Source organism: Pavona decussata, unplaced genomic scaffold (genome assembly GCF_977016875.1).
Source record: "Pavona decussata unplaced genomic scaffold, jaPavDecu1.1 SCAFFOLD_41, whole genome shotgun sequence".
NCBI lineage: Eukaryota > Metazoa > Cnidaria > Anthozoa > Scleractinia > Agariciidae > Pavona > Pavona decussata.
In genome coordinates, this window is record NW_028145463.1 from 1,568,052 (window position 1) to 1,592,535 (window position 24,484).

Genomic DNA, 24,484 nt, shown 5'->3' on the forward strand with positions numbered 1-24,484 from the left:
GACACTCACTGTGAGGCACTTCCTTGTGTGTTTTGTTGAAATTGCAAAGAATGACGTTTGACTTGTTACCTAGACTACGAGTAGTCCCTTGTATTATTTTAGGTATAGTAAAACGAGCGAGGCGCGCGAGAATTCAGTACAAAAGCTAGTCCTCTTCGCGCACGCTCGAGTACCTCGCCAGCTTTGCTATTCACTCGAATTTCTCAGTTTACGATAGCCAAATTAAATTTGTCACTGTATTTATCTAGCCTAGAGTGAGGTCTCGTGTACATTTCTTTTAGAATTTCTTTCACTTCACTGAAAATAAACTTCATAATTAATGTGTAATAACTTGCAAGGCGTGTATGCAAGCAACTTGGAAGCTTTTATTATCCAATGGTGTTTTACAAAGAACAACTTTTTGTTTAATTGCCAGTCACTTTTCTTTTTTCACAATAGGCCTTTTCCGAGTTGCTGTGAACCTCATAATGAAAGCAAGGCTAAGTGAAAAGCTTTTCATATGAAAATTACTTTTATTTGCATGTGATTGAAAACTTATTTTCATAACAAAACTTTTGCCCTTGGACCTCGCTTTCATAATGAGGTTCATAGCAACTTGGAAAAGGCCTATTAAGAGCTTTCCCGCAAAATGTTAGGCCAAATAGCCAAAAGAAACACTCAAATTGTCCGGTCTTAGCATGCACATAGATTTTTCACTACATCCAGAATTTCGGATCCACTTTTAGCACACAAAATCCATAGTGTATACAGGGACTGCACATGTTTAGTGCATTTTTTCCGACTCTTGGGACCATGAAAGGTGATACAACACCCTTTTGCTGGAATCCCTTTTAATAATGGCTCAGTGCATTATTAACGGGACCGCATTGTATTTAGCTTCTTTTGGTTAGTTGGCTCAGATTTGCTGGATTTTTTGCAGACATTACTTGAACACATGAGTAATAAAACTTTCTTCCATGAAGCATGATCTTTTGACCTAATTGAGCCAAATGTTTTTGTTTTCTTGGAAAGTGCAGTGATTATCGGCAGTGAAAAGTGCAATGGTTGGTTAAATCTTGAACTTCAGAGTCTGCATGTTATTGAAAGGTACAGTATTGTAAGATAGCGGTGTCTCCTGGAAGTGCATTGGCTCTTTGCCATCACACAGGCATTGGGATGGGATGTAATGTTTAAGTTTTGATAGATCCAAAACAATGTGCAAGAAACACAGCAACAGTTTCATTGAGACACAACCGTCCTTTATTGTTCAACCTCTGACAAACACATGGGAAAAATAATATCAACAGTCAAAATCCAGTTGCAGTCAAAGGGGTTACAATATTTTAATCTTTCATGTTTTAAAACCAAACTAAAAATCACACTTTCAAACAAAAAAGGTATCAGAAAATCAAAAGAGCACAGCTCATCAGGTTGAAGAGGACGTCTGACCAGTGGTCTCTACTCATTCAGGGTCAGCTTGTCAAACTGGTATTCACCCAGTCCGGGGCCAACACGCTTCAGGTTAGTGACATAATCAGAGAACTTCTTAATTGACTCCACCTGCTCTTCAAGGAAATTTTCTTCCAAGAAACTCATCATCTGCCCAAAAAATAAAACATATAGGATGGTTGGAAAAGGGTAAACATTTCACCTTTTGAAGTGTGAGTTCCCCAGATGATATCGGAGTTGCTGTTTTGTGTTTGGAATTCATTAAATACAAATGCTGATTAACAAATACAATTAACGGGTATATTTTAGGTACTCAAGAAATACATCTGGGTGTACCCCTCAATGAGACAGCAATCGACAGGGTGAAATACTGTGGAAAATTGGACAATTTATTTACACGTTCATGTACTGCGCCACCCACAACTTATATTTACCATAATGATAACGCTTCCCGCCCTACCCACAACTTCTTATCCCTTTCACAATAAAGCTTTTACCAAAGCACAACGCCTCCTCTTCAGGCAGCTAAAGCTCTCAAGCAGCAGACCTAGCAATACAGGCTAAAGCAAGAGTTTAGAATTAGCAAAAGCAATACGATGGACTTCTTTTTGTTTCTGACACATCCAGTTTATTTGTAGCATTCAAAAGACTAACACACAGCATTTTTTGTAACGATGTTACGTGGCTTTATATGCCTGGTTCTTTCTCAAACAGAAAAAAAACGCAAATTCAATTCTGAAAGAAACACTCATTTGATTGTTGTATGCAACAGATACTTTCTTGTGAACGATACGACCAGTAAATAGCAATCTATACATTCCTCGGCCTGTAGTATTGTTTCTGTAATTGACAAGTTGTTAACACACTTTTCCCTAACAATTATAACATTTAAATAAAAGTAAAGCTTGTTCCAGGTGAGGTTTACGAAATTATATTGCAACCTAACAATAAGTATTCTTAGAATAAATTATTGGCTGTTAATAAAACAAAGATTGCAATGGGTTTTCTATTTCAAGTTAAGTTTGTCAAATTTGTATTCTCCAAGTCCAGTCCCAACACGTTTCAGGTTTGCCACAAGCTCCGATATCTCCTTGATGGATTCAACCTGCTCATTCAGTAAGCCTTCTATCGTATCGCACATCTATAATCAGAAGGTAGCCACGATTCCTCTTGTTAATTTGGCAAGAAAAGTTACGTCCAACAAGTGAATTACAAACAGCAAATCTGTTCCGGTCTATATATACAGTGCAGCTTATATATACATGTAAGGGTCTATAGTAAGCAAGCTTGACACTTGCTACTTCTCCACCCCCAACATTCTCTTGGGTTTCCTGAAAAACCTGTTTGCACCAATAATTTGGAGGTTGAGTGAAAGAATGTTGAGAACTCTCTTGCATGATAAAGTACACAACATGAACATGTACACAAAAGGTTGAAGAACTGAACTCTCTTTTGCAACACATGTGTGTAAGGAATTATAATGATAAATGGCCATCCAAACACTTAAACAGTGTATGTTAAAAAAAAAAAATGGAAAATGAGTGTTTGCAATCTTGAGAAATGAGGATGGAGTTCTTTTTTCAGTAATATCTACTCATTAGCTGTAGAGCTGCAGCGGAAAATAGCCTTATGCATTACAGAAAATCAGCGAAGTGCCCTCAGATTTGCCTAGTTTCACCAGCTCAGCTCCAACGTGAAAGCCACAAACTCTGCCAATTTTTACCATCTGCTGCCGTTAAATATTAACCCTTCAATCCCAAATACTGTCCAGCATACAACTGCTTGTTGTATACTCTCTGCTTAATAAAACAGTAAGATCAAAGTTTGCTCTAGTCAGCCAATCAAATCCACAACCACTGAAGATCAAGTCACCCGCATTAACTCTGCCTCTCACACCAGTCATATTTTGGCTGGCCAATCGAAATATCCTAGGTTTAGACAACTTTGTTATGGTTTTGGGAGGAGTTGTAAACTGGGGGGGGGGGGGGGGGGGAGGGGTATAAGCAGTAGTTCAAAACAACTCAGACCTGAGGATCTCCATTGTTATCAGCAACCTTGTGCAAATCAAGCAAGGCTTGATTGACCTGCTTCTCCAAATCCAAAGCGTCATTGCATGCTGCAAGTCCAGTAATTGGCCACACATTTGGCGCCTTTTTACACAAAAGATACCATACATTTACCAAAACGATAACATTCTAAAATGTTGTTTACTTAACACATTGCAATGCACAGGTTGGCATGACAGCATTGATCCAGACTGATAGTTATTCTCTGGCAGGCAAAACTTTAATTAACACCAAAGTAGAGCGAAGATATAGCTTACGTCACCTACTGAATTTAATGTGCCAACTGGAGACCAGTATTGAAGGCTGAAACAAAAAGTTCTCCTTATGAAATGGAACATTTAAATAACAAAATTGTTTGTAGACTGTTATCATCCCTAAAGATAACTAATTGGTGGTATGATGTGAGCCAAAATAATCACTGCACATTGTATGTGACATTCCATGCTTATAAATTTTACTAAGCCACAGGAAAATCTAGAAGCCGTTATAAATTATCCTAGTGCTGCGGAAAAACACGTTCAACAGTTCTCTCCTGACAAAAATTGTATTTCTAACAATTACACATTAGACAAGACTTGCACCCGTTCACACATATTTAGCTTTACTAATTGTACAATGGCCGGTCAAGTAAGTTATTTACTTGCGTAACGCCACTTGTTCTTATGCACGAAAAATTGAAGCGACAGTGGGTCAACCTTTGTTAATTGTTCACGATACTGGCGTTCCGTGGCTTGAAAATATTTGAAAATATTTGATAAAAATTAGACATTTCGCATATCAAAACGCATACAAGGAGATTTAAATTTGAAATAATAATGTTAATCGTGCAATTTATTTCACAAAGAACCACCTATGAACACATTGCAAATTCGCGCTTTCAAAATAGCCTTCGACGGGCTTGCAGTATTCCCCGATACGAAACGAAACAAAACAAACCGAAAATAAAAGGGATTTATTACACATGCAAGAGTGAACGATGGCACTAAGAATTATTCCCTTCCTTCCAAAACTGTTCTCCCTAGATCCCTTGTTTCGCAAAATACCAATAACGGTCCATTGCATGGTAATGGACGAAACAAGGCTCGCAAAGTGTTTCTATAAGCGCTCTGCCTTCGAAAATTATCTCGTTAGATAAAGCAAACACTGGATTACAGATGCGGCAAAAGTTTGCTCTCTCAACTATTTGTTTATCAGCGTTCTGACCTTGAAAGTTAACGTGCGCGGCGGTGATAAGTAACGCGTGTTCGTAATCCCTAGTTCCCCTGCGCCTTGTGCCCCAAACTATTCCAGCGCCACCCAGCAGTGCAAGCATCCATTTGCGATGTTTAGAACATTTAAAGTGGGATATGCTGTCTGAGTTAAAGAAACTACAACAGCCTAAAGAAAAGTAACGTTACATAGTCATAAGAATCCTGGGTGGAGAATTCCAAGGAAATTAAGAGTTAAAGGGTTGGTTGATTTGGAGGACGGAGAGTTTGACAACGAATGGGAGAACATACAATCTCAATGGATGATGTTGAATAAAGGGAGAATTAGATCGCAAGTGGAAAGCATTCGCAAGTGCTTGCTCAAATCCGTGAGAATCCATGCTGGCCTTGGCAATCCTCCAAGTTCGACAATCAGAGAAGCGAAGCTATCAACAATGTAGTGAAAGAAGAAGGCAAGAGGAAAGGAACCGACCAGATCCACATCCATGAGCTTATAGAAGAGGTAGTGGTAGAAGATCAAAGAGATGAGCTCATAAAGGCTATTGGTTGTATGGGCGAATACTGTTTAGCTGAGGATTTCAAGGAAAATGCAGTTTCTCCTTCACAGTGATCCCATATGACAACCGAGCAGCGGAAAGAGTACACCAAGAAAGTGCTCCACATGAAACCAGAGAACCTGGGTCGTTCACTCTTGCATGCGTAATAAATCCCTTTTAGTTTCGATTTGTTTCGTTTCGTTTCGCAGTTTCGTTTCGCGGAATACCGCAAGCCCCCGCGACGAGGTGACTTTAAACTGGACAGGTTACCCCAAAAAACGAAAATGTAATTACATAGTTCGTTTACGCATGTACCTCGATATCCTTCAACACCATTCGCCCTCCACGCTGATTCTGGTACTTCATGAGCTAAAATTTCAAGTGATCAAGATTGTCGATCAGTCAAGGATAAACAGCCAAAGACAAGCCTAGCCAAGGCAAACAAACATGGCCTCGTTTAAAGCTTACCGCTTGAGCGTCTTCACGTTTCTCATCCGACTGTTTCAGCATAAACTTATGAAAACCTGGCAAGGCCACATCAGCGCGATCAAATTCAAAGGCCTGCAAAGAATGAGCTAGGATTAAATAAGGGTAAATTAAGCGAGAAAACAAACCATTCACTTTAAAGCTAAAAAACGGAATCGTACCATCGACAAGTATACGTAGCTAGCATACAACTCCATGTTGATTTGCTTGTTAAGGGCAGCTTCACACGCTTCTGGGTAGTTCTGACGGGCTAGAAAACACATTTTGACCACTTAAAATCGTTCAAATAGGGGAAGAAATAACGTACAAAAATGTCAAATCTTAGAAAGAAACTGCCAAGGGTCTGTGAAGGGTCATGGCTTATAACTAGCGAGCACAGGGATCAGCGGCGGGAGAAACAAATCGACTTGCACATCATCAGAATCGTGAAGCGAATTCATTTTACTCCGATTCGGTGCGACGAAACGTTGGATTTTTTCTCTTGAAGTGAAACGTTTCGCTCACTTAACGTTCCAAAACGAACGAAAAAATCAGTAATGGAATAAAAGGGACTGGTTTATGGTGCTGGTTATTCTTTGAAGAGGCAAGTATATTCATGTGATTTTGTTCACATAACCTTGCTGGTTTGCTGTTTTGCAAGATATTGATTTCTGAGGCCGGTTTAACTAATGAAAAATTAGTAGAGTTTGCATTGAGGTGACAAGGCAAAATGAATTTTCTCTAGTTAGTTTCACAATAAAACTGTTAGCAATAGCAAGGTCATTAGTCTGATCAGTAGCAAGAAAGTTTAGACCAGAAGAGCGCAACGGGGAGGTTTAATTAACTGAAGCAGTTCAACTTACGCGGATCGTCTCTCTCCACAGGAACATCTTTCGACTCGATACCTAAGACGTTAAAAAGGAAGAAAAATCATCTTATTTAAATTTGCAAGTCTTAAGAACCGTAGCGAGGACGCTTGACACTGTAAACCTTGGAGTAAACTGTGTATAACACCTTTTTGAAAGAAACTTCACCTTGTGGGAGGCTGATAAGTTGACTAGTTTTAAGGCGAGGCTGCGAATTTGAACAGTCAGGACTACTGTAGAACAAATCCTGACTGAAATCAGAACCCGGGACATCCGAATCGAATTACACCCCCGCGCCTTTAAAAACTCGGAACAGTTTACCCCCAGCCTCCTTTTACTCATTATGAGGATTAAAGAATATTAGTCAAAATTAGAAGTAAAGAACCGAACGACGAAAGAAAGAATGAAAGAGACCAAGAAATGAGGAAATGAATTAAACGAATTTCGTTGAAAGCTCTAGTTTGGTTGGTGTTACTTACTTATGATAAGCACGGCCACCAGCAGGACACATATAATCAAAGCATAGGTAGTCTTCATGATAGCACCTATAGATCTAGAAAAGCAAGACAGAAAATTTGTAAGAAAGAATTAAAGTAAGAAAAACAGGAACATCTTGGCTTGTAGTATAACAAAGTAACGATTTCAAGGTGTATTCGTCGACTCCTTCAAATAGAATAAGCTAATCAGAGGAAACGGAATAACAGGTACGCTAAATTTAATCTGACTCGGGAAAGTCTGTTAAGAGATCTTGTTCGATGGGCTGTAGGCAGCTTTCATTTGCAAAATATCAACGGCAGACTGATCCCAACGGCGGAGGTGACGAACTTGATCTGAGAACAAACAACAAAAGCTAGAATAACTGAAATATATTTGTTTAAAAAAGAAAAATTTTTGCCCGATATTTCGGTTTGCAATACAAACCTTCCTCGGGGGCTGAACGAAAAAGAAAAGTGAGAAACATAAAAGGATCGTTACAAAGAAGATTTAAAATATGAAATGCGTAACAATGATTGGTTGTTTAGGACTAAGTTACAAGTGTGAGACATGTCATTGGCGTGTTTCGTCGCGTCTATTTATACCAAGAGGGTGCAATGTTTTAGCTTTGTTGATTAAATGAGCTTCACGAGCCTTTCTAACTGAGTCACGTTTGCTGCGTATAAGTTCAAGCAGGATTAGTTGGACGTCGTTGATTGAGTGGCCAGGTTGGTTGAAATGTAGCGAGACAGGAGTAGGGTTGAGTAGTTGATGGTGATTCAGGATAGATCTGCGATGCTCCCCGAAACGTTCATTAAGTTTGCGCTTTGTCTCCCCAATGTATTGGGAGTGGCACTTCTTACATTGGATTAAATAGATTAGGTTTTTGGAATTGCAAGATATGTAGTCAGTAATTTTGCTTCCATTTGACTGTCGTAAAACGAAATCCAAGGTAACCACTCTAACTCCAATCACAACAGACGTAAACATAGCGAGGAACCAATCAGAACTCGAAGCAATGCGTCCGAACTGGTCGCGATCGGCTTTGGTTTTGCTTCTCATTGGTGTAGAAAGTGGCGCTAGGTTTGATAACCAATCACAGCATCACAGCGTGTGGCGAAGACAACGCGAATTACTCTCGACGCTCGATTGAAAAACGCTCGAACCTAGGTTCTTATTGCAACGAAGGAGTGACGAGGAATTATGAGTGAGTGACACGTAGACTAAAGAAAGAAAGATACCAGTTAGGGAAGCTTCATTAAAACTGAATTGTGTATGTGTTATTTGATGGTCACTGATTGAATTGGTAATATCATCAACAAGCTCAAATAATTTGTCAAAGTCTTCCATTGATCAAGCGCCTCCAAAACAACAACAACAACTGATGAGTTATTTGAAATGTTATTTTATATCTTAATTAGCCTTGCCATGCGAAAAAGAAAGGAAAAAAAGAACAAACAAATTACGGAGAAACTAAGAAGAAAACAAGAAAAAATGGCTGGGAAAACACTACAGCTACAAGGACAATCAAGTCCCGTGTTCGTCTCAAATGTCTTAAGAACGCAAGTATGATTTGAACCAAATCAAAAGGAACCGTCGAAGCTACTGCAATTAAACTACCATCTATTTTCTTTCGCTTATTTTATACTACTAAACTACAAATCTTCTGTGTGCTGAACAGAAACTTTTTCAAGAATAGTATTGCAATGTAACATGCGACATTAACAAATAACACATTAGAAAAGAAAATTATTATTCACAAAATGAAACAGGGGAACACATTAAGAGTACATTGCCAGTTTTATTTCCTTTTGTAGTTTTATGATTAATTAAGAATTTTCGTTATGCGGTTTAGAAAGCTGTTCAGGAGAAAAATTTATTTGCCTTCCGTTCCCGGCCAAACGAAATGATACGTTTCGTGGGCAAGTGAATGAGGAAATCAGTTAAAAGAGGAGAAACTAATTCACCTTCAAATAAAAGTTGTCATGCAGTTGAAACACACACAATGAAATTATTTTCTAAACGCGTTACGTTTCTTTCGTGAAATTCTTAATTAACCATTTTGGTGTATTTTCACTTACAACCGCTGCGCTGTAGCATTATCGATTACGCCACACCAAGTTGAAACTTTTTTAACAATCTAAATTCACTGGCAATTTTTCAATTCCACTTTTTAATTTCCTTGGCCACCTCATCTCCAATTCGTTTGCTCTAGTGTTGCCGATAAAATACTCTAAGCTCGCTCGACATCAAGCCCAAACTCTAACGGGGAAAAAATACCTTCTGAAACCTTGTCGCCAGAAAAAGCATTTCGCTTTTAGACAGGGTAGCGTCGGACTATTTTGAAAAACCAAGAAATTTAACTGGGATTTGTTTTTGTAAGAAGACTCGAATTTCTTTAATACTCTCTTTAGTCAGTTTGTGAGAGTTGCGATTTTTATTTTCAAATAGAAGAAAGATCCTCACAGTATTTTTATTTTGTTTGAGTCCTTTACTTCTAACTTACCTCCAATTTGAACAGCTGTTGTCGCAAAAATACGTAAAATGTCTGTTATTTAGGTTTAGAAATTGGTGACGTTGCTGGAAAGCTATCCCAAACTCTAATGGGGAATGACTACCTTCTGAGGCCTTATCGCTAAACAAATAATCGCGCTTGTAAACCAGGCAGTGTCGCATTACTACTTTGATAAATAACGAAATTTAATTGGGACTTACTTTTGTATGAACTGCGTTTCTTCAGGACCTCTTCGTTGTTTACGCCAACCAAACTAATAATGCCCAACGCCAATTACTGAAGTATAAACTAAATTGTGTGTGCAGCTCACTGATTGAATTGCTAATGTAATTAGGAAATGCAAATTATTTGTCTAAATGGTGGCAAACGCCTCCAAAAAAACAACAATTTGATAGCTAATAAATGTAAATATCTGAAACATATATTTTGATCTGCGGATGAAAGATCAAACAGAAGTCTTAGAAAGATCCTCGCAGTTACTACGCAACTTAAGCAGTTGCGAAAAGAAAGCCTGAAAAAAAAATTCAGGCTTGAACGGGATTCGAACCTATGACCTCTGCGATGCCGGTGCAGTGCTCTACCAACTGAGCTATCAAGCCAACTGGGCCGGAGCTGGTCATATTGTGAGTTCGTAACATACAAGTGAAGGATGAATAAATAAATGTAAATATATGAAACATATATTTTCAACTGCGGATGAAAAATCAAATAGAAGAAAGTGATTCTCGCAGTTACTACGCAAATTAATCAGTCGCGAAAGGAAAGCCTGAAAAAATCACGCTTTCTTTTCGCAACTGCTTAAGTTGCGTAGTAACTGCGAGGATCTTTCTTCTATTTGAATTTGATAGCTGTTGTCGCTAAAATAAAAAATGTCTTAAATTTATGTTTAGAAATTCGTGACGTTGCTGAAGAGCTAGCACAAACTCTAGCGGGGAATGACTACCTTCTGAGACGATAATATCGCCAAACAAATCATTGCGCTTGTAAACTAGGCAGTGTCGCACTACTTTGAAAAATCACGACATTTAATTGAGACTTACTTTTGTATGAAGAGTTCGATTTTCTTCAGTATTCTCTTTAGCTTCAAAATTCATGGTAAACATATCGTATGACTAGAGATGATTAGAGGTTTACTGAACAATTTTAGTACAAAAATCAAAACTAAAGCTATCCGACGTTTCGTTGATAGTAAAATCATTGTTAAGGCAAAATGCTGTTTGTTCGTGGTTTGAATATAAATGAGTGAAAACAACAAAATAGACATTTTGTTTTTTTTCTTTTTGATTGTGTAAATGACTTAGCGCGGGTGGAGTCAGTTTTCCTGAGTTCAAAGCTGGTTTAAGTTCTTGGATGATCAACATCTTCGTGAATTAAGTAGTCGAATTTGTTGCGGCTTTTTTTGAGTTCTGAAAAATTATTTATTAAATTCTGTTTTGATGTTTTGACGTCCCTTGAAAACCCCGCATGTGCATGCCAAGGAAACAGGGTATTTAATTTGATGGGATATAATATTATCCAGCGGATAAAACATTTTAAAACATTTTGACCCCTGGGCTGAGCGACTTAACCTGCTAGATAAGTTATCCTGTCAATAACTTGGCCCTTGATTTTAAATCACTGTCAAGCGATACACGTAGGTTACATAGAATACAAGACAGAGGACTGAAAGCCGTATTTAACGATACGAGGCTCTATAAGATACGGCAATTTTACCCACTTTAAGAAGCAGGCGATTACAAGATGTTTGTATCTTGATGTACAAAGCGAAAAATGGACTTAGTCCCAAACCGGTTCGCGATCTCGCGAGGAATAACCTTGAGAGCTGTTATATAGACCAAGCAAACACTCTGTTTTGGTAAAGAGAGAAGCTATTTCACGTTTTTCTTTATTTTGTGCGGCAGTTCGATTGGTGGGTACTAGTAATGGTAGAAATTTGGCATCCGAAGACCAAGTGGAAGTTTTGTACAATGGAATCTGGGAAATTAAACAGTATGTGATGACGACTGGGAATTAAAAGACGCCAACGTACTAGTTTGCCGTCAGCTCGGGTTTCTAGGAGCTGTGGCAGCAAACACGTCAGCAGCTTTCGGGGAAGGACAAGGGCAAATATGGATGGATGACGTACGGTGTGCTGGGCCCCATTTCTCGAAAGTCCCGGTAATTTACCGGGCCCGATAAGTATATTTCGAAATGTGTTTTTTCGCCGATTACACAATGATTACAGACATGGTACTTGGCCAATGTTTTCATAGAATTATAAGATTTTAAAAATTAAGTATTCAAAGCTAACAAAAATTGGCTGCTGTTAAGAAACATTTATCACCAAAGACACTTATCGGGCTCGGTAAGTTACCGGGACTTTCGAGAAACGGGCCCCAGGAGATGAGAGTTCCCTAACACAATGTGGCCACAATGGATGGGGAAAACAGAACTGCAGTCACCATGAAGCTGCCGGTGTAACATGTACTACGGGTGATAACAACAGTTTCCGAGAAGAAGTACCACTATATATTTGTATTAGGTTGTATCTAACGGTCGAGCTGTTTCCTGGAGATTGTGACGCCTTCGATTGCGTCCTGCATGGGGTTTCTGTTTTGTCTGTCCTAGAAAATACAAATAGTAGACGCACATCATTAGCATAATTTTTAAATTCCGCAAAGAATTTAGAATGGCGCCTTTAACTTCAAACGGAAACTAAAAATTTCGGTCTTTGCCGGCACGTTGTTGTAAATAGTATGCGCAGTAGCTATATACAAGAGAAATGGACCATAAACAAAACAACGAAAAGAATCAAACGTCCACTCTCAATTGTTCTTCTTTTTAGCTTTGAACGGACTGAAGAAGAGCTTACTGTAGGCAGGCAAATCAGGTATCCAAATCAGCAAAAAAGCCAATTCATCCTTTTTTTTTCTTTTTCGGGAGAATGTGACACCATATTGCTCGGAGAAACAATTATACGTGTCTTGTTCGTCCAAGGTGTTTACGTATTCCAAACGAATGGAGTAAAAAAAGAAGTTAGCTTGGGTTCTTTTTATTACCTGACTCTCTATTGGATTATCTTTTTGCCTCTTTTATAGCTTGGCTCTCACGAGTATATCTTTGATTGACCGCCCTCTTTTGTAAGATCTGAGGGGCGGGTCTTTGTTGATTCCTTTAAACAACGGTTGTTGCTAATTCAATACCAGTCTTTTACGAGGATTTGTTTTAAGTTTGGCACTGCTGGGTGGTATTGTATGACGAAAGGCAGAATTCGTTTGTTTTCTTTTGGTTTTTGAAGGGGTGCTAGTTTCCTGTTTTCAAACTGTACTTCTTAGAGGGTCGTTTGAACAAGATTCTCGGGATAACCTTTTTTTTACGTAGGCGTGATTTGCTCTTGACATATTTTTTAGAAGAGTTTGTTCTGAGAAGTCTCAGAGCCTCGCCTTTGACCACCCTGTTTTTGACTCCCGGTGGGTGGCACGGAGAGAAGTGCGTATATTGAAATGTTTCAGTAGGTTTTAAACGTTTAATTGCGCACGTCAAGAACTGAATTGCTTTTGAATCTTTGGCCTTTATACATGCATATATTCAGAAATGTCGTGTCTGTTTCTGAAATTTCAGCCCTAAATTTAATACTGTTTGTTTGCTTGTTCAATGAACTGCTTTACCTCCACTTTGTTTATAGTCTAGAGGGAAAAGATGTCGTCTATATAGCGTTTCCAAACGTGCGGTTTTTGTAAGCTTTAATTCGGTTTAAAATCTCTGTTTCTACCTTATCCATGAAGATATCGACAAAGGCGACTGCCATTTTTGGTATGGGAATGTAGATCGCTACTTTATTGGAAGGGGCACCTTCACTGTTTTTAGCTACGTACATATGTATCTGAACTACAAATTACTTTAATGCCGATATGAGTAGCAGCTATTGTAACAGTAGCATGGAGAAGGTTCGGTAAATTTCCTGGATGTACATCAAGGCGCATTCCGTAAGTCAACGATCTAGCTCTTTGTGAAGCATCAATCAAAAACTCCAGACAGGAAAGCTTGTTAGAATGGACGCGCTAAACCTGTTGGGAAATTATGTATCATTATAGATCATTATGGACGCACTTAATAACAAACTGAAACCTGAAAGAGGGAGGGGGCTTTATATTACAAAAAGGCGTCGATGGACTTCTTTGAAGGAGGTTGGTAACAGAAGTTAAACCGTAGTTAAATCGCATCTGGTGTTGTTTCTTGTTATCAGTGTCTGGTTAGATGTTTACCCGAGGAGGAGAGAGGGGGGACTCCCTTATAAAAGTGACGGGGGTTATCGTCGGAAATTTCAAAAAGAACCCCTAAAAGGTACTAGAATTCTGTTTTGTGGGCGTGGTCCGAACAATTTTAATCAAATCAGTACGAAATCAGTTCTATTTTTGCACTTTAATTATTCTTTACTTTTTTTTGCTCTAGTTAGTTGCATGTTATACGCCAGTTAGTTGCACGTGGCAGTGACCAACTCGAAAGCCTAAGCTCCTTTGGTCACTGCGCACATTTTACTTTTCACATTTATGTAATTTAATGCTGTCTTTATGTTACTTTTCTTATATATTGTAATTTCCTTTTTTTGTAAACCATTGAAATAGTGCATGATAATAAAAACCTTAAAACTTAAACCTTACTTCCTCTCATATTTTTCGGCTCAATACCCTAAAAGGTACCACTATATCTCTGACGGAAACAATTTCAGATTCTAGAACACCCTAAGCCGGTACCAAATCACGAATTTTAGCCCCTAAAAGGTACGAAGATCACCCTCGTTACTTTTTTATGGGAGTCCCCTCCTCCTCCTGGGTGGAAGGGCCTGGGCTGTTGATTTGCATTTGAGCGATTATATATAGTTTTGTCACTCTATTTCCCGACTATTTAGCCATTTACTGACATGCTCGTTTAGTTAAATTATTGAACTTTTTTGTCAATGTCTATTCTCTGGTCGATGCACACAATCTTTTACAGTACGATTGCCGTTGGTCCAATCTGGAATAGAAGTCTTAGAACACATCGGCGCTTGCAGAGGGTCGCGGGATACACGCGTGGAAACGTGGAAATCATTACCGTGAAGGAGGTTTGAAATGTGATTATCATAAAATTTGGTAAACTTTTACTCTGAATTTGCCTAATATAGCAAACACTCGAAGGCCTGTTCTGATTTCCTAACACCTTGCAGTTGGATGAAGATACACGGCTGCGTCTCGTTCTTTAATTTTTGTTTTTACTTCTCGAGTTTGGAAATCGCATAAAATACTCTTCCACGTGTTTGATACATTACGTGAAATACGGACTTTAAAAGCTATAAAAATATATCATTACTTGAGAGAAAACATAAAATTTTAATAACTTTATAATAAATTAGCAGTCTGCCCTTGGTCTGGCCCGGCGCTAGTCACGTGCAAGTGGAAATTTCCTGAGAACGAGGTTGCTTTTTCGCGCCTTTTTCCCAGTTTTTACGCCCGCCGCGTCAAATGGCCTGTCAAATGCAACATGGCGGCTTCAGCATCCGTCAAAAACACGGTGCGGCGAAATGGATCGGAAAATAGAGAAAGTGAGAAGCCATTCTGTGCTCACCATGACTAGGTTTATCATCAGTTGGCCTCCCCGCTTGAGAAGGTAATCTATGAACTATTTAAACCAGTTGAAAAAAGTGTTTAGTTGAAAACTGTTAATTCCACCACGTCCCTGAACTTCTGATCATTAACTTCGTATGTGAAGGCTTACAAATATGGAAACATTGTAGCAAATTAACGTTTCCCGCTTGGTCGCGTAAGAAACATATTTCACCTGGAAATTTAGCTCTCAGAAATCAACGAATGTTTCCTCCTCTGTTGTTTTGAATCGACCACAAAACAATCACGGCTGGTTCGCTATACAGACAAATGTATGGAAAGTTCAAAACACGACTGGGCGCTTTCTGGCACAGCTACATCCCTCCAATTTTTTCTTAAAATCCTTTTCCTAGCGCCAAAAGTTTCCAATTCGTGAATATTTGAATTATTTGACAGTTACTTTCCATACAAACACTGTTATTTCAAGACGTGTTTGCCTACTCGTCAAAATGGCGTCAAAAACCGTGATAAGGCCTATTCTTGCCTATTCTTGTATTATATGAGGGAAAGCAGATCTTAGCAAGTTATTATTGGAATCCTAAAAGAAAATAAGGGGTTAGGCAGAACAGAACAGAGAAATTCATGCGTACAAAAGAAACCAAAGAACACAAAGAGCTCTGTTTTATTTGAAGTAACATGTACAAGTAAAACAAAAGCAACAAGTGAAACAATCCTATGCTACTTCAAAGTAAACCTCTCCACCTACCAAAGGGTGAAAGGGAAGGGAAGAAATATGAATGGTAGACAGTACTTGTGCATCAAACAATAATCAAGACTGAATGATCTGAAAACACAGGTCACATTGCTCATCATGACTTGGAAATAACAATTATTATTGATATGCAGAATAAATTATTAACTATAAGAACTGTAAATCAGTATGTGCTGGGCGAATTAAATATTTTAATTTGTACAATCAAAATATCCCAATAATTGGGATTATTGTATCCGAAAATACACAGTAATGACCATTGTTTCTCCTTCTAAATCCTGCCGCACACTTGAGGAAAGAGCTGAGCAAACTGTCTTGCGAGGCCAAGCAAGGCAATCAGCTCAGCTGTTTCCTCAAGTGTGCGGTTGAGTTTTCGTGAGAATTTCACCTCGTGAGGCGAAATCTCAAATATCAAATATGATAGATATTTTCCTTACGGCCTCGCGAGGCGAAAAACTCACGAAAATGCAACCACACACGTGATGAAACAGCTGAGCTAATCGCCTAGCGAGGCAGTTTGCTCAGCTCTTTCCTCAAGTATGCGGGAGGCTTAATATCACTACGTTATGAGACACACAGGTTGTGAGAATTAAGGAGTTGATTACACAAAGAGACATCCTCTTATTTAAACCAATTCTCCCAATCAATACCAAGTACTTGGATAATCAATAAGGAGAATACGTACAGTATGTTGACGTGGGGCTAAAAGGCTAAGGCAAGTTAAAATCGGGGCATAATTATTACATGTATGTTTGTCCTATGAACCTAGTTCAATGGGTCATACGAGTCTCCTGTACTCAATAGTAGCGCATACGAACTACAGTGTGTAGTTTTCGGAAGGTCTTAGTTTCAACTCTTGATAGGAGCGCTCGGATGTTTTTAGCCAGTTCCAGGCTCCTAGAGAGACGTGCAAAGGAGAGACCAAAACAAGGGGCGCCCCCTCGCCCTCTCCTTCGCGCATCTCTTTAGGAGCCTGGAACATGCTAGGATGTTTTTCTTCCGAGTATGCCTGTGTCATTTACTGATTAATACATCATTCTCATTTATTCACCAGGCTTAAAATATTCTATCACATCATTTCCAAATGGAAATTTGTTCCCTCATTCCTCCAGGAGGCAATGTGCTGAGCTCTTCGAGTTGCGGACTCATAATCTAGAGGTCCCAGGTTTGAGTACCCTCTCTGACCACTAGCTGGATTTGTTTCATGGTAGTCCTTTGTTCAAATCCTTGATCATGCTTTGTAAAATAGCCTACTGGTAATTAGCCTCCCAGCCAGTTGGGGCATAAATTTGCTTCTAATTAATGAAATGCATTTTGAGGGAAAGCTGTGTATCTTCAAGTTTTGTGTAAAATGAAGAAAGAGAGCATAAAAAAGTAATTGTTACTTTTTTATGCTCTCTTTCTTCATTTTACACAAACTTAAAGATACACAGCTTTCCCTCAAAATGCATTTTAATATCCAGATGCTTTGAAGACAGGCTTATCACATGTCGAAGGGGAAATATACAAGATGGGAAGGAAGGGGGGGGGGGGGGGGAGTGGGGATCCCCACCCACAGGAAACAAAGCAAAACTCAAAGTTTACGTTTTTATAAAATGCCATTTAATAACTGTAACTAAAAAATTACATTTGTATTGTCCATCCAGTGTATAAAATCAATCACGCACCATAAACAAACTAAAACTTAGGATACTTGACATTAAACTAAGTGCATCATACAGTACCGTATGGAAAGGACACTGTAAGATATCTTGAACCTGTCCTGTGGACTCAACTTAACAAAAGCATCAAAAATTCAAAGTGCAATAAATAATTTTCAAGAAAAATGTCAGTCATGTTTGTTATAAATGTCATAATAAATTGATTGATTTCATTGTAAAAAGGAGAAGAATAATAAATTTCATATTATTGAACATTATTTTTCCCGGCATTGTGCATTAGTAAGACTGCAGTCGAAATATCCTCCCACTAAGAAATTGAATATATATTTTTTTGAATAACTTAAATTACAGCTATTCAAACTACTAAAAGTAACAGTAAAATTTGTAAAATGTGATTGTCTAAACCTAACCCACACTTTTCTAACCTATTTTATTTTTTGTCAATCCAAAAATTAGAGTTGTTGTTTAGCCTGACAGGGGAATCCTCAGTCAGCTTTTCCTCCTTTCAGAGTGACCTTATCAAACTGATATTCGCCAAGAGCGTAGTTTGCTCCATCTGGTCCATGCATTCGCTTCAGAGTGTTAACATAGTTGGATAGTTCTTTGATGCTTTCCACTTGTTCTCCGAGAAATTCTGATTCCAGGAAGTCTTGCAACTGTCAAGAAAAACAAAGGATTAAGTAATTTGTTCAGACCAACTTCTCCTTTATGCCTGTGGAGAGGAAAATGAAAGCTGCAGGGCAGTAATTTCTTCCATTAAAAGCTTTTCTAAGTTGAGTCTTGAAGTCCTGAGTACCTAGTATCTGAAATGGCAGTTGCTGATTACGTTTCTTTGTGTTACAGTGTATTTGTTATTCACGGTGGTTTCAATCATCGGCTCACTGCAAATGAAACCCAGAGGTGATGGCTGTTGAAACCAAAAGCTTTTTTGCAGTGTGTTCCTGTACAATAAAATATGATTTATAAACGGTTCTAGCATATGGGTCTGTGGATCAATTCTGAAGCCTTTGTGGCTGTTCAAATAAATATGTGCTTTTACAAATTATGCTGCAAAGCACGTACAAGGTGGTTTAAACTTTTGTTCCAGTTGACCAAAATCCTCAACTGTTTTGATTTGTTGCTTAATTCTCAGAACTAATATCACATGTACAGCAATCCGTACAGAGAATTTAGCATCATACCTGTGGGTCATTGTTGTCCTCAGCAGTCTTGTGCAATTGCAACAAATGTCGATACACCTCTTTTTCCAACTTAAGAGCTTCTTCCATGGCGTTTAAACCATTTCCCCATTGGTCCAGACAGGGTGTCTATAAAACGGAGGCAAAAACATAGAGTATACTTGATGGAGCTGCATCACAAAAGCATAAAAAGTGTTCTGTGTGGAAATAATGCTTGAGTGTGTCCCTTCAATTGAAAGGAAGTGAGCAGTACTTGCTTGAGGTACTGTTTACTGTGGGTACATGTACTCTCCCATACAGTCACTCTTAGGAGTATGGGAGGCTAGAATACATTGTGGATGTAGCTTCAGGGTCTGCAAAGTGAAATTCTTCAAATTTAGGCTTGTGGGCAGTAATTTCCTTTGTTGCATGCTTTTGATTAATATTGTAAATAACATAATTATGTAACCACCCACAAATGCCCTGGGCATTGATTTCAACCCAAAATCTCACCAAGGCAACTTAACATTATTTTATAGATGATGATATAAAACTTAACTCACCATGATGTGGTGCAACTTCACACGGCCTCCACGCTTGTTCTGATATTCCATCATCTGTAAGGTTAAAATCAAGACAGTTAACTTGAATTTCCCCATACTTGCTTCATTTCTGTCATCAAGTAACCTACATGTAGCTTTTAGTGTCCAACTAGTCGCTGTTTTTTTTTTAACTTTCAAATATGAAGATGCAACAGTCAGGCCAAAAAAATTATAACAAATGTACTCATGTCTAAAAAAAGCATAAAGAGTGGATGAAAAAATTAACTTTGAAATTTGTTTCATGGTAATCCTTGTTCAAATCCTTGGGCATGTCTCGTATGGCCAGCTGGTAAGCCTACATGTCAGTTGGGGTTTTTAGATTATATAGATATAGATATTATTATTATATTATATCTTGAGCCACATTATCCACTAGCTGTCCATGGATTTTTTGAAACGTTTACACAGAATAAAATTGTAAAAATTACAAATCAACTTTAGGCATCCATAAACAGAGCTGTTGTAAGTGTGTATTGTTTATTTGAGTCCTTTACAGTGTCCCCAATTAGCACAGCAGGGCTAAACACATTGTCACTTACATAAAGTTACTGCTAGAGTATCTCTGTAAAATGTTGTTCACCAAAGCCAAGAAAGTACATGTAAATGCAAATGATGTTTTTTCTGGTCAAGATGATATACTATAATTTCATTATTATTAAATTACCTGTTGTGCATGCTTCAACTCCTCCTCTGATGACTCCTTGAAGAACTTTTTGAAGCCAGGAAGATTTATGTCGTCACGGTCAAAATGCATGGCCTGGATACCAAGGAGCAAACATAAACTTAAGAAAAGCAATATTCGTGAATGACACATACCGTTTCCTATTGTGAACTTAGGTAACTCACAAAATAACCACTCCAACTGAACACAATTTGAACATTTTCCCAACATTCCATATCATTCTCTTGTACATTTGAACATCCTTAACTAGCTACATGTCCTTAGTGTTTGCAATGCTGCCATTGTAACCAAAGGAAATGGTTGGATTAATTTAGGGCCTCTGCTTATGAAATGACTTATCATCTTACTACGGATAAGTAGGTGTAGTGAGCAAACATAAACTTAAGAAGAGCAATATTCTCGGGATGACACATACCCTTCCCTATTGTGAATTTAGGTAACTCACAAAATGGCCACTCCAAGTGAACACATAACATTCTCCTATACATTTGAACATCCATAACTAGCTTTATGTCCCTTCAGTGTCTGCAACAGCAGATGCTGGCATTGATATCAAAGGCAGTGGTTGGATTAATTTAGGGCCTTCTCTAATGAAATGATTGATCATCTTACCATGGATAAGTAGGTGTAGTGGGCAAACAGTTCCCTGTTTATTTGCTTGTTAAGTTCTTCTTCAGTGTTCGTTTGGTAGGGAGCCACACGTGGCAAAGGAGCTTCTGAACTGTTTTCTCCTGTGTGGAGAACAGTGGAAAATAATTGGTGCAATAATTATTAACAGTTCAATTTATGAATGAGCCAGGTTGAATGTGACCATTCCTAGAAAGCTTTTGTGGAAGATTTAAGGTGGAGCTATGCTTGATGTTCTGTCCAAGTTGGTTTCAAATTTGAGGTTCATGTACGAACTTTCAAATGAAAGCTTGTAAGTAGGGAATGTGGTTTGCGCTGTGTTAAGGTTGCACTAACTTTGCCTCAGTTGATAAAAATGTAAGTGTGACCAATTCACATGGAAACTGGTAAGCAGTACTTTACAGTGGTGCTGTTCCTTATACTGAAACAAGCAGCTCTGTGACTTGTGACCATTCATTCATTTGCTTAAAGAATTCGACCAGTTCTGTTGTTTAGTGTAGTGGTTCTAACTTCTGGATTTCTGGATGGAATCCCTAAAGTGACTGTCTATTGGGCAGTACTCTACTGCGATGCTGTTTAGTGTGCTGTACAAGGTGCTTCTTGCTTTTGAATCTAAGGCATGAAGGTATCAACTCTAACCATGTAAATGAAAGCTACTGAGCTGTGTTATTCCATTTTTGTAAAAAAGAATTCAAGACCTCTGCGAAGTAGTAGTATAAGAGTATAATGTATATAAGACTCACCTTTGTAATCCTTGTACGGGTCATAGCCCCAATGCATGTTCTCCTAGTAAAAAGGTAGTGAAAATGTACATTACATAGAGAATTTTAATGCTGCTTATAGTACAGTGACTGTGATTGTAAATTTCATTTGAGATAGGAACTGATTTATTAGACATTTCTAAAACCACTGAGACCTGTTTTCAAACAGGGTGTTCAGTTTGGGTTGGTGACATAGGAACGTTATGGGTATTTTGAAATCTCGCCATAGGTAAAAGCTTTTCAGTTTAACAGTGTTTATGATATTCCTCTTCCAAAAATATTAATGTGGTTAAGATTTCAGTTTACTGTGGCTGTTTCTCCCCAATCACTGAATTAAAAAAAAAAAAAAAAAAGTCTATTCATTTTTGGAAAAACAAAAAGGGACTACAAGTTATTGAACCCCTAGTAAGCAGCTGCCCTTAGGAAATGGCAAGTGTCACTTCAAAGGGGTTAGATGCTAAATGGGGCACAGGTTTGTGACAAGTGCTGCACAATATACAGCCTGTTGGTCACAAAATTTGAAAGTTTCTCTGGTAATTAAATTACCAGAGAAAGTTATTCACAAAAATGCTGTCTACAACAGTGACAAAATTCATCCTTATCAAGAATCCTGTGACAAGGTCTTATACCACATAAAGTAAATGTGGTCAGAGAATTCCACGGTTGGAATCGATGATTCAAAACAAAAAAATAGGCTTCAAACCATTCTTGTAGTTCAGGTAAAGCAGATTTTGGCAAGGATTATACAAATCCTAAAACAAATTATAATAATTATAATTGTTTTAGGATTTGAATAATCCTTGCCAAGATCTGCTTTTTCTAAGGGGGAACCAGTCATTTTACGGAGATAATTAAGTTGGAAAATATACCATTCATTCTTTTGTATTTTAACACTTTTGAAATTACAGTATTGTTGCTTATTTATCTCTGAAAAATGCTTGGTAACCTCCAGTTTTCTTTTTGGTTTCCAATAGCCCTTGCTATGATTTGGTTTTCCCGCATAGCCATAAACTGCACAAAAATACCTTAAAATCAGGAGGCACTGTCCTTAATAGAGTTTAATTGTACATGTGCCAGAAAACATGAATTTTACCACTTGTGTTTGCAAAATTTCTTGTTCTACCAAATCTTCATACAGTAGTTCAAAACACTAAACTAAGAAGTAAAGGAGAGGAAATATGTACTATGCTACATAATTTCATTACCCTAATATGATTTGTAAGGTTGCATGATGCTCTTTCCCCACAAGCCACATCGATACCAAGCAACAGAAAACTGGTCACAGACAGAAAACCAACAGTATTCTGCAAAGAGAACATAATATGATCAGTAGTCATTAGCATCTCATGCTCAGTGAATTCTGATGTTGTATACCTCATGCAGAGGTACGGAGAACTGAAAGTGCAGATGCATGCACTAGAGTCTGTAACATTCTTTTCTTCTTAACTGATGTGTGTTCTTAGGGAAAATCAACTCACTGACTCCACACTCCCTCAGTGTACAACTCTAACATTTTGAGGGGGTTTCCCACAACTGAGTACTGCTTTGGACTGTTCAGCTTGTAGTGGCAGTAATAATTGGGAACCCTTCTTTCTTGTGCACCTCTTGTTTTGTTACATGTCTCAATCATTTTGTTATGATCTGCCCTGCATGCCAACGCGGTTTGTCATTGAGCCGTGACGTCGATATTTCCGGTGTCAGAGCTCAGATTTCTTCTTCCTGGCTCCGATCCGCAATTCCTTTCCATGACATTCTTCAGCGATCTAAATCCCGTTTAGGTTTATGTCCTTTAACTGTAAACGCTTTACACTGGGGACATTGTACAAAAACCTAAACACATATATTATGTGTCAAGTCCGCCCATGACGGTTCATGTTCACTTAACAATAGAAATTTCCATATGCTTTCGCCTTCATTGCCGCCCGCAATGAATTTACAGTTCAGTTGGGAAAATTCAGACATATGACTGCACGAGTTGACGAATGCCCAGGTCACACGCATCAAATGCAAACTGTTGCAACAGACATAGCGCTGGGAAGCTGCTCTTGAAAGAGTTTAAGGTCAGATTTTACAAACAGAGTTTACAGACTATGAAAAACATCCGCTTGTTGTACTGTCAGCTGGTTACATAACACGAGGAATAAAAACCATCGAATGCTTTAATATCATATCGCAATAAACTAATTTCTGCAATAAATCTGCAGAAATGGTAAACTCAAGCTATGGATTAGCTAAAGATGACAGATGCAATACTCGTGATAGCGGTAAGGATTATAATTATTAAAGTTAGAGGTTAGCATTGTTTTTTTTTACTAATTTATGCAGAATGTTCGACACTATTGCTTCGTAGATTTCTGAACGAACACGCAGACCTTTTTCGTCTCAAGCTGAACAAAAGTGACATTAAGCAATAAGTGCAAGTTATGTGTAGCAAAACGGAGAGTATTTCAAGGAAAGAAACGCGAAAAATAATATCCGCTTGCTGCCGATTTGCGCGCCATGCATTACCAGTTTCATTGTGTGAAATAAACGTTCGCTCGTGCTTTTGTGAAAGCCTCTGGCGGCGAGAAAGAAAGCCTAATGTAAGCATCATAAAGTAGTTAAGAACTCACCATGTTTAAATGGAACTGATCGGCCCTAGAAAACACTGTATCTGAGAACCGAGACAGAACTGTAGCTTCCACCAACAAAAGTGTAAATTAAGTAATTGTACTTCGTTCGGTATTATTCTATTTAGCAATAGTCATGTGATATCATGTGAGCTTTATGTTTCACCCAATAGGAAATGAGATTACCGTTTTCAAGGGATTTGTTATGACGATGCATATTTATGGGCAGGTTCACGTGCCAGGTTCACGTGCAGTGTCTGCAGTATAACCAGCTCCTTGCAGTCAAGGCCACTGATTTTCCATTTTTAAGTCTGTGGGGTGAACTCTGACCGTCTATCGGTTGATTCCTGTGGTTTTGTTTTAATATTCCACTGGGGAGTGCGCAAGACTTTCATTTCAAATCCTTACGTAATAGAGTTCTAAAGTGATGACGTAACAAAAACTGTATTTATGAAATTATGGGATTTGTTAGTATATTCGGAAAGGACATGATT

The 24,484-nt window shown here is 38.3% G+C and overlaps 2 protein-coding genes across 3 annotated transcripts; both read right to left on the reverse strand.

The window, feature by feature from the left end:
* Nucleotides 1-1,307: 1,307 nt before the first annotated feature.
* LOC146482970 (soma ferritin-like) lies at nt 1,308-6,055 on the reverse strand. Of its 2 annotated transcripts, none has more exons than XM_085106626.1 (5): nt 5,886-6,055; nt 5,707-5,799; nt 5,554-5,607; nt 3,456-3,578; nt 1,308-1,578 (listed from the first exon to the last, which is right to left on the reverse strand). In XM_085106626.1, the coding sequence occupies exons 1-5, from the start codon at nt 5,985-5,987 to the stop codon at nt 1,438-1,440; spliced, it is 513 nt and encodes a 170-aa protein (XP_084962752.1). In that variant the 5' UTR covers nt 5,988-6,055; the 3' UTR covers nt 1,308-1,437. The 2 variants fall into 2 exon arrangements, with proteins under 2 accessions (XP_084962752.1, XP_084962753.1); XM_085106627.1 differs by lacking the exon at nt 1,308-1,578 and adding an exon at nt 2,382-2,569.
* Nucleotides 6,056-17,470: 11,415 nt separating this feature from the next.
* On the reverse strand, nt 17,471-24,153 carry LOC146482971 (soma ferritin-like). The gene is made up of 8 exons (XM_085106619.1): nt 23,994-24,153; nt 22,587-22,685; nt 21,364-21,406; nt 20,606-20,724; nt 19,976-20,068; nt 19,273-19,326; nt 18,734-18,859; nt 17,471-18,208 (listed from the first exon to the last, which is right to left on the reverse strand). Exons 1-8 carry the CDS (start codon nt 23,994-23,996, stop codon nt 18,038-18,040), a joined length of 708 nt encoding a protein of 235 aa, XP_084962745.1. The 5' UTR covers nt 23,997-24,153; the 3' UTR covers nt 17,471-18,037.
* Nucleotides 24,154-24,484: the final 331 nt, after the last annotated feature.

Bases quoted from the DNA above. Each gene is read 5' to 3' on its own strand.
- LOC146482970 (XM_085106626.1), bottom strand. From the start codon at position 5,987: ATGTGTTTTCTAGCCCGTCAGAACTACCCAGAAGCGTGTGAAGCTGCC. The intron at 5,800-5,885 runs GTACGATTCCGT...CATTCTTTGCAG, and splicing joins GCTACGTATACTTGTCGATG to GCCTTTGAATTTGATCGCGC. The intron at 1,579-3,455 runs GTCTGAGTTGTT...TTTTTTGGGCAG, and splicing joins ATAACAATGGAGATCCTCAG to ATGATGAGTTTCTTGGAAGA.
- LOC146482971 (XM_085106619.1), bottom strand. The intron at 21,407-22,586 runs GTAATGAAATTA...CCTTTTTACTAG, and splicing joins ACCTTACAAATCATATTAGG to GAGAACATGCATTGGGGCTA. The intron at 20,725-21,363 runs GTGAGTCTTATA...TTCTCCACACAG, and splicing joins CCCGTACAAGGATTACAAAG to GAGAAAACAGTTCAGAAGCT.